We start from the raw sequence: 10,599 nt of genomic DNA, 5'->3' as shown, positions 1-10,599 counted from the left end.
GACATTTTTCTTTTTTCAGCTTCTTAGAGAAAAGTGCTGTAAAAATCTAAAGTAATGAAATTACTGGTTTTTAGATACTCCAATAGCAAATTCAGATTTTTAATGTGTAATTATTTACCACTATATAATACCTGAAACCAAATGAAATTTTGCTCTTTGAGAGTAACTAACTGCTTTTGATTGAGGAAAAAGGTAAACTACTGGGGGAAATGCAAGATGAACAAAAAATGGGTACACACTTTAAATTCTATGTATCTTCTTCCGTATGTCTAACAGTTAAACTAAACCAGATTCAACTGCTGTTTTTCTAGTCACCTTTCATTTTGGATTTAGTGCCTGTACAACTATCTTTCATTCTTTGATATCAGGCTCTTAAAGGAAAGATGGACTTTCTTAACACTAGAAAGAGTGCTTACACAAGCATCAAGTTGGTGACTGAACAGGCCTCTATGTCCAAAATGCCAGCTGTCCTTCCTGAGTACCAAGTAAGGACCATGCGATGAATTATTCAAAATTTAAAGTTACTTTCTAGTTCTTACCAGGTGGAAATATACAATAACTAATCAAAGCAGAATCTTACATTACTAAAATGACTTTTAATTTGAGGTAAGAATAATTTGAAAATAAAATGACTGGCGTGGAGACACTAAACTTTTATTTCTATCTGGATATGTATGACTGATGTCAGATAAATGAGCCAAACATTTTACGCAGCTAAGTTTATTCTCACAACATCTTACATTTAAATGTGTAAAAATGGTCAACAGCAAAAGGGGCAGAAAGCAAGACCAAATGTTCTTTTGGGATAAACAAGCTGCTTTGGACGGCAGGGAGCGCTCTCACTGATAAAGCGTGAGCAGTATCTTTTCCCTGAAGCTGAAATAAACTTCATTTTACTGGCTGTATAACACACGTTAGCTGTGTATTGGGTTAAGTAAGCCTGGCAAACTAGAGAGCTAATGCTTTTACTAGTTAAGCTGTGCTAATATCAGTTAGGGAGATGTTTCTCACATTGTTTATGATATCTTGAGTTTGTGTTGCAATGCTTATGAAATGAGTGTGTGTCATATAAGAAGAGGAAAGATTTAGGGCTTCTAGTAAATGACCTTGTGTAGAATTGTACAAATGTTCGTCATAAAATCATAAAGTGGAATTTTTTAAAAAGTAGCAGTGCCAACAGTTTATCACCAAGAGCTTATTTTAATGGAAATGGGTCTAATGTTGCTTCATGCAGTAAGACAGACACAAACAAAAACAATGGTCCTAATTAGCTATGGGTGATCATATATCCAGGTGTAAACAAAGGGCAGGAGGACATGTGTCTCTTAGATGAGCTCACACGTGTTGTGAAGGATATAAAAACGAAGCACCAAGCAGTGCTTTAAGTTTGCAAAGTAAAGTTTTTAGCCATAGGCATGTTGGCTATTCCCCTTGATGCGGCCAAGGAGCACATATGTGAGTTGGCAAGTATGCGTCTATCTAGCTGCTTTTAAAAAATAAAAGGAACTTTTAAGTATTTTGCCTTTTCTTATACATATTCCAATAAAAATGTGACTACAAATCATTACAAAACCACCTTTTAGGCAATGTATAGTTCACTGAGATTACTTAGACCTGGATACATTGAGAGATAATATCCAGTAAAGATAATACATTAACACAATAATGCAGTATATTTCAGTAAAAATAGAATAAATAAAATAAAAATATTTTAAGCTGTATTTAACAGGTTAATTAAAAAAATGATAAGACATACAAGGCATAGTGAACATGGCTGCCTGTTTACCAAATCACAGATACAAAGAATGCATAGATAACTGAAGTGTCACTACAATATCAGGTAAAACACTAGCATCCTTTCACAGAAAATACACACATACTTTCATACATACTTTTTGGCCATGGCAGAAAGTGTCTGAACATACGGCTTAACATAATTAATTTTATAAAATTAATTGCATTTCGTATGCAAAGCTATTTTTAAAACAAAGTATCTGCAGTAAAGTTTTCAGTATGTAAAGGCTATCATTCATCTTAATGCATCCTATAATTGCATATATAAATCAGTTTGCTACTTAAAGCTAGCTCAGTATTCTTGATCCTGAAAACATATGTATGCCTTAAAAAAAAATGAATGGGTTCTGGTAGAGATGTCCAATATAAAAGTGGATCACTTTTTTAAGAATTTTGAAGTTTATCACACTAAAATGTTTGTTTCACTGTGGAGGTCAAGATGAAAGATCATCAAGATTGAATTTTGAACAGCTTTTCAAAGGGCACAGTAAGGATTTTCTTAATGCAGTAATTTATTAGGATGTCACTGGTAACTTTAGTAGAATAGTATATAGGCTGGTGAGAAGTATAATCCATTTCTAGAGTGGCCTCTCTTTTGTCATAACACTAGGGTGCTAGCAAACAATTCCAGAATTCTGAGAGGGAACAGAGGCAGGAGGCCACCTACTCATTCCATCACGTTCTCTGGTGGCTAAGTATCATGAGTTAGGAATATTTCTACCACATGTAACATCATCTCTGGATAGTCTTGTGGGTTGAACAGGACGTGCTGCATGTAGAATCCTGTCCTCTACAACACACTTGAGGCACACTGCAGGAAAACTGAGAGCAGGCAATGGTTTTAAATCACGGCATGAGTAATTTGGACATACTTCCCTACTTATACAGGGAATCCTAAGATTGCCTGACAATAACTGGATATGCCCAGAGTAATTTTGGAAAGACTCCTCCTGACTGGTGTGGAAGCAGCATAACTTAATAACTGGGAGTTGAGAAGCATGGGTCCTAGTTCTGGCTTTCTAACTTTCTTGAGATCTTAGGCTAGGTGACTGAGCCTCTTTAATTCATATTTTTTATTTCTCAAATGTGTTTAGTACCTTCTCTACCTTATAAGGCTCAAATGTGACAATAAGAATGTGGAAACCATTTTGACACGTACATAGCAGTAGATAAACATAAAGCATTACTTTTACAACAATGTTGTAAAATGATAATTTTATCACTGAAAAGTAAACAAAACTAATGTTTAGTTAGATTGAGCTTCTTAGCAACTTCTTCTTTAAAACATTATCAACAGGTGTCTAAATCTGTTTATCTTTACAGCTAAGTCATCTATAGATAGAGAAGCAGAAAAGTGCTGTTTTTGGGAAGGCTGTTAAATAGTCCTTTGTTCCTATGTATATTTTGCTCTGATATGAAATTTTTAAATCTTGAAAATAAATGGAAAAAATATAAATTAAAAAATATATCTAGAGGAGTCCAACAAATTTTAATATTAAATACATAAATTCAGAAAGGTTCAATTTAATGAAGTTTGTTGCCATGGACATTACATGATGGACAGACAGCTTTCTGGGCAAAAAGCATTAAGGTAAGATTGAGCTAGATGCAGAATCCTAGCAGAACATTTACCTAGGAGGTGGAAAACAACGTGGTGGTGGAGATCTAAAATATAAATGACATTTCCTCAACTCCAAGTTGCATATTGGCTAATTATCAAACTAAGGATGAAAGGCTTACGAGGAATATTTCATTTTAATGTTTATGTAGAGAATGGCCATAGTGAACTATAATTCTCTAGCTGCATTGTACAGTATAAGGCAGAAGTTTGAAATATGTCCCACCCAAAATGCATTATGATTTTGTTAATCTCTTTCTTTTTCTTAATAATCTATCAGTTTGAAAACCATCTGAACAGAAAGGCTCTTTTTGTTGTTTTAATTTCTGAAATTTAGTTTTTCAATATTGAAGCTTCACTTTTTTTCCCAACATCCCCCAAACAGCTGTAGACATGAAATGGTGTCCATGTGTCAAAGAGCTCGTCAAGGAAAGTTGCCAGTTGGTTTCTATACTGATGCCAACAGCCAATTTTGTCAACCAAAGGTTCGATTTTATGAAAAACTAAAACAAAAGCTCATCATCCTGTTTTTACAGCAATTCAGTGGTATCCGGTATGCAGTGTCTACTCCAATGTTGAAAACAGGGCAAAGTGCTGTAGGACTTAAAAGTTGCTTGTGACAGATCCAGTCAAGAAGACAATGAAACTAACCCAGGTGTCATTCACTCCAAGGACTCAGCTGCTTCACTGGGAGGGGTGTGGCCACATTCTTCCCTGTGTGTGTGAAGTTACATAATGTTCACGATATTTACAATAAGAAAGGGAGCTTCCACTGCTCATGATGTAACTTACAGCAAAAAAAATTAGTCATGCTTCTTTTCATATCACACGACGGTGGCAAGACGAGAGAACATGCTTGTCTAACACTGGTTAGGTTATTAATCTCTGAAGACAAAGCATCAGCAACTGAATGGAAGGCCAGAGATCAGCTCCTCTTCTTTAGTGTAGCTATTCAATCTTCAGTAAATATTACAGGATCCTTTCACATATGCAGCTACGGCGTTTCTGTGACAGGGCGTTTCTGTTTCAAAGTGTCAATGAGGGATAAGACCCCTCGTTTTACATTGGTTGTGACTCTCCTGGTCACAGAGTCTGCTGGTGGAGGAGGTGGTCGAACTTTCTGTGAAGGCGGCCTGGCTACCAAGCACTTCTGGTATCGTAACTGAAATAAAAAAGTTTTATGGTCGTTAATAATGTATCATCCCTTCTTGTTTAACGTGATTTTAATTCATCAATATATTTAACTCCCAAAGGTTAACGACCTAGCTCCTAAACATGAATCCAAGAGTTTATTATTTTTTTCCTTAATGTGGAGTGTTTTAAATGCTCTTGAAGTTCTCTATATTGTTAGGCTGCGATGAATATACCTCATAGTCAAAGAGCTAATGAAAAGAAAAAGGATTGGCAGGGAGATTATTAACTTTTTCCTCAGACAGGTAATGAAGTAGGTGTTTATGGCTAACCGAGTGAGGGTCAGCATGGTAGAAAGGGCAGGGTTTGAATCTGGCTCTACCACTTGTGAACTGTATGGCCCCAGGCAAGTTATTAAATCTCTCTGAGCCTCAGTTTCTTCATTTGTAAAATGGCTGAAGAATGGCGACCTTGGGCTTCCCTGGTGGTGCAGTGGTTAAGAATCTGCCTGCAAATGCAGGGGACACGGGTTCGAGCCCTGGTCTGGGAGGATCCCACATGCCGCGGAGCAACTAAGCCCGTGAGCCACAACTACTGAGCCTGTGCGTCTGGAGCCTGTGCTCTGCAACGGGAGAGGCCGCGACAGTGAGAGGCCCGCGCACCGCGATGAAGAGTGGCCCCCGCTTGCCGAAACTAGAGAGGGCCCTCGCACAGAAACGAAGACCCAACACAGCCGAAAATAAATAAATAAATTAAAAAAAAAAAAAAAAAAAGAATGGCGACCTTAAAAGACAGTGTTATGATTAAGGAATACCTGCAGAATGCCTAAAATAGGCCTAGCAACACAGAAGGCATTCATTCATCCTGCTTTAATTTTAAAAAAATTATTAAGATTTCAGGATATATATTTAAAGCAGAATTCATTTTTTTAAATTAAAGCAGGATGGGAACAAACATTCCCATCTTTAATGAGTTAAAGACCTCATTAACTATTTTAAGTCTGCAGTCCAATAATTTTGTGTCTCAGTGTCTTTTTTATATAGAGTATAACAAGGTGACAAATTTATGTTATTGGCAACTTCATTTCTGGCGATTTATTTACTATAAAATGTACCACTTTTCTGAAAATTTAAATTGCTTATTTTGTTTGTATGTCATTGCTTTTGATTTTCTTTGTGAAAGGAGATAAGTGTCATAGTAGCTGTCAGAGTATTTTGTTGAAGACCATCATGCTGTGTTACTTCAATACCTGAGTAAGTAGGTATATTTCAATACCTGAGTAAGTAGGTATATATTTCAGGATATATTTTAAATATTTAATATATTAATATTTTAAATATTAAAATATTAATATATTAAATATTTTAAATATTTAACATTTAAATATATTTTAAATATATTTTATATACAAGTCTAAATCTTAATAGATTTAATTTTTAAAAATCCATTAGCACTGGCACCAGGGACAGTTTCCATCCTTCAGAAACAAAGTCACAATCCACCTGCTTTTGTATTAATGCAAAGATAAGTAATTCTTCAAAATTAGATTAAAAGGTTAAAATGTATCAAATGCTTTTTTTCTAATCCAAGCACTTAAAAAATCCAAGCACTTTAAACTGATTTTCAAAAACCTACTTAAATATTAATAGGTTCCTTAGAACAATTGTGAAACAGGCTGATGTTTCCCTCTGAAAAGCATGAACTATCCTACAGCAAGACTCTTGTCACAATGTGCTGTCGTAGCCCACAGGCCAAAAAATTAGCCCCTTTCAACCCAATCATATGAAAAACGATTTATCACGTCTCCTGTATGTAAAGTATGTTTCCAGGTCTGCATCACAATCAAAACTACGCACTTCCAGGGCTTCCCTGGTGGCGCAATGGTTGAGAATCTGCCTGCCAATGCAGGGGACTCGGGTTCAAGCCCTGGTCTGGGAAGATCCCACATGCCGCGGAGCAACTAAGCCCGTGAGCCACAACTCCTGAGCCTGCGCGTCTGGAGCCTGTGCTCCGCAACGGGAGAGGCCGCGACAGTGAGAGATCCACGCACCGCGATGAAGAGTGGCCCCCACTCGCCATAACTGGAGAAAGCCCTCGCACAGAAACGAAGACCCAACACAGCCAAAAAATAAATAAATAAATAAATAAATTTAAAAAAATACACTTCTCTTTAAAACAAAAAAAAAGGGGGAAAAAAAAAACCTACGCACTTCCAAACACAGTTTTATAATGGGCAGGTACCGCAACATGGTATACTGGACTGGGTGGGAGTTTCTAATGTTAGTTACGTTATATCCAGTGCAAATCAAAATTGTGCCTGATGAATTTCATTAAGCGGACCCCTCTCCATCTCCCTCTAAATTTCATCAAAATAGTTGCAGCTGGGCCTGTACCACTCAGCTGCAAAATATGCCTAAAAATTCAGTAGATTCAGAATGTGTTAATGCCAGAGATATTTCAGATTGTATAAACTGATGCATAAATATTTCAGATGGAGAATCATGGAGATCTGAATCAAGAGGAAAGCCACCCAGTTAGAAATGCTGGATACAGAGTGTAAAGAAAGGTTTGATTTTACCCGTATGTCTTATGCTGGGTTGGCTGAGTCACTTCAGCTGGTGGCCCTAATACTACAATTAAAATAGTAAACAAATGAGTAGAAATTGTTTCTAGAGGAGAGAAAATGAGTCTGGGAATCAGAACAAACTGTAACCAGTGATAAAGCTAATTATTTAATTGCCATCAGCATTCAAAATGTATAATTAAGGCTGAAAGCCATTCATTTTATGACTAAAACCATCTGTTATGATCCTTCACAATTTCACAAAATACCTAAACAGTCACCATCCATCTTTGCTTGGCTGGACTCTCCCATTTTCTATTTTCTTCACACAGTCCCTTCATCCCATCTCAAATCCCTATGCCTGGTCAGGAGGTTCATCTCGACTGCTTCACCACGCTGCTGCTCTCCACCCAGCCCCGGTCCTTTATATGCAGGTGGACTTGAGTTAGAATCCTGGCCCCACAGCATCTGAGGGGAAACTGTACTCTAACACAGGACTGTGGCGAGAACGAAGCCAGATTATAAGTGCACAACACAGGTCTTCCCTTCCCCTCCCCCTCCTCCCCTCTCCGTTTCAAAGGTGTCTTTTAAAATAAAAGCCAATTGGCTCTCTTCTCGTCCCCCACCTTTGCCTCTGCCATCCGTCCACCTCGTCCTTTCCCCTCTTTGTTAACTAGCAGTGTACTGTCTGTAAAGAAACAGAGGACACCCTCCACCGCCCTCAGCTCCACCTGTTCCTGGACTCCGGGCATCTTCTGGCTGGTCTCAAAGTTACTCTAACCCAAGCAGCACTCTGACCCAACCCCAGGCCCTTCATCTACCACCAAGACCTTGGCCCAACTACAAATATGAGCCCTATTTCAATCTGGCTTTACTGGCTCATCTCCCTCAGCCTCAAAACTGTGAGGATCTCCCCAACCCCCCAACAAATGAGCAAGTATCTCAACAGCATGCTTCCAGCTACTCCTTCACCTCAGACCTGGTGAGCGACCTGCTTTCAGGGCCACCTTCTTCCTCCCGGTCATTCCTCCGTCCAGTGCAGTCTTACACTTCCACTTAGAGCGCTTTCTACACCATAACAGAATTCTGGTTTACCCGTCTCCCCCATAGGCCTAAACTCCGTAATGCAAGGATCGTGTCTTATTCCTACGTGAACGTCCCCAGAGTCCAGCCTACAAATGGTGGATTGAGTTAAATGAAGTGCAGGTGCTTCAAATTCAGCATTCCTCACTGCCAGCCAGGTGTTTTTCCATCACCTGCTCCTGTCTTTTCCCCACTGCCACTCCTGGTTTAGATGCAACTTTCCCATGGACCAGTAAACTGGCCTCCTGGTCATCTCCCCACCTCTGCCCTGTCCTTTCAACCCTTGTCCACTTTGCTTTCTTCTCTCTTCTTTGGAGTATGCTTTAAAACCTAACATGGTCTACTCACTCTCCTGCTTAACAATCTCTGTTGAAGGTCACACCTTGGCATGAGATCACAGGCCCTTCGTGGACATGGACCTCGCCTCCTTCCGCTTGGCTCCAGCCACCCTACCTACTGTTGCTAGAATACACCATGCAGCCCAGGCTTGGATGTCTACATTCAAACGGTTCCCTCCTTCTTACTAGAACTTTCCCAGTGCTGGGAATGACAGGAGCTCAAAGGATATTTGCAGAATGAATGACAAGGTGTTTCTGTGTGTTTGAAATCATATATGTGGTACAAAGAGCACTGGCTTTATTACCCAGAGGCTCGGGGGTGAACACAGGCTCTGTCACTTAGCAGCTCTGCCCTGGGGCCTGGTCCTTTCCTCTGAGCCTCTATTTTGTTATAAATAAAAGAGAACTACTTAACAGGGCTGTGGTAAGAATAGGGTTCATAGATATAAACAAAGTATGTAAGAACAATGCACTTAGACCAACTATCTAAAATAAAAACCATTCAATACACTGAATTTTTAAAGAATTACTGAGATGGTTCCAAACAGCACCAACTCACGCATGACCAGCATCTCCTGATCACATGCTGAAATTAGGGATCAAGAATTAAGAGTCCTCAAATCCGTGGTTTTGGAGGTCATCGTTCTCAGTGTTCCTGGCGTCTCTACAGAAGAACCTGGCTCCATCCAGTCCTGCTTCTTTCAGGTGTCCCGGCCTCTTAAGACGGCAAAGTGCTTGTCACAATTGATTCTGTCCGCAGGAGTGAGGGTGTCACACAGCAAGGCATTACTTTAGAGATCAGACTTGGCTTCTTTTAAGTCAGTAACTCTGCTCTAATTTACGGCATATTAAACAAAAGCAGGGGCCCGAGGGTCGAACCCCCGCAGCGGGCTCACTCACCATGCAGGCGGCCTGCACCGCCTCGGACACGTTACCGGCATTAGGCTCGCACCAGAAAACGTGGCACTCAAAGTGCTGGTTCCCAGTGTCCATGATGAAGGCAAACGTATGCACATCCTTCCCGACGCCCATGAAGGATAGGAATCGCACCCGACACTCCACCAGGATCTCCTCTTCATTCTGCAAGAGACGCTGTTCAGCAGCTCCGGCCAAAGTCACAGACACGTTGGGACCTTAAGTCATAGAATCCGCTTAGAGTGGCTGCATAGAGGAAATGGTGTCTCAAAATATACAGCCAGACTGACTTTAGACAGGACTGTATTTTTCTAGAAAGGCAAGTTTCTACACGTGTCTGGAGCAGGCTCAAGGCTGCGGGTGCCTCGTTCCGGCATTTAATCTGCTCTGAACCACCCTGCAACTGGGTATGTGTGTTCCGGACTCCGTCTGCTCGACTCCAAGCCCGTGGCTTCACTGTGGGCAGGAACAGTGTCATGTATACTTTTTCCGTATTGCCCATACAGTGGCTCAGAACCCATTTGCCCAGGCAAACCCACCGGAAACCCCAGAGCACCAAGAGGAAAGGAGCCGTGGGCTCTCTTTGCATCCAGGTCTTCTTCCCCAACTAAACAGCACACTGAATCATATTTCTATCTGAAACTGTGTAAGACAAAAAGTTGCCAAATACTTTTTTGTTCTTCCTTTTTCACAAACTGGTATCCGTATGGTGCCGAGTTAAGAAGTGTTTGGAATTCATTCTTATGAACACCACATCCTTTGCAGCAGCCATATGCAATTTCTGAAAATCAGTAAATACATCCAGAATAACGCTGACTTTTGGCTAACATCTTGGCTTATTAAATATTCACTCAGGTGCTGTGGGATTGATTAACAGGCAAACTAAGCTGGTCTTAGAGGCTGGGAAGTTTTGTTGGGAGAAATGACATTTACATTGAGATCTGCGTAGGGGCTGGGAAGGCAAAGGGGTAGAGCACAGAAGGAGCAGCACTTGCAAAGGTGCTGAGGTAGGGAAAGGCACCACACGTTTGCAGACCTGAAGAAAATCCAGTGGCACAGGCTGGAGCGGCAGGCAAGGTCAGTGAGCATCTTACTCCTCTTTAGAAATTGAATTGGGCTTGAAGGTGAGCTGCTAGTGGACAGAAGCAAGAGCAGAC

General features: G+C 40.2%; 1 protein-coding gene across 18 annotated transcripts in view; it reads right to left on the bottom strand.

Moving 5' to 3' along the window:
- Positions 1-704: 704 nt before the first annotated feature.
- Positions 705-10,599, bottom strand: part of APBB2 (amyloid beta precursor protein binding family B member 2) — a 365,031-nt gene continuing 355,136 nt past the window's right edge. For 17 of the 18 annotated variants that reach the window (XM_068543062.1, XM_068543057.1, XM_068543056.1 and 14 more), the window contains 2 exons: positions 9,428-9,607; positions 705-4,574 (listed from right to left, as the gene is read on the bottom strand). In XM_068543062.1, coding sequence (XP_068399163.1) covers positions 4,407-4,574; positions 9,428-9,607 — 348 coding nt within the window. In that variant the 3' untranslated portion in view covers positions 705-4,406. The remainder of the gene's footprint in view (positions 4,575-9,427; positions 9,608-10,599) is intronic. The other variant, XM_068543063.1, reaches the window with a different exon arrangement.

The sequence above is a fragment of the Eschrichtius robustus genome, chromosome 4 (assembly GCF_028021215.1).
Source record: "Eschrichtius robustus isolate mEscRob2 chromosome 4, mEscRob2.pri, whole genome shotgun sequence".
NCBI lineage: Eukaryota > Metazoa > Chordata > Mammalia > Artiodactyla > Eschrichtiidae > Eschrichtius > Eschrichtius robustus.
The sequence above is the reverse complement of the archived record's forward strand: the minus strand, read 5'-3'. Positions and strand labels throughout refer to the sequence as shown.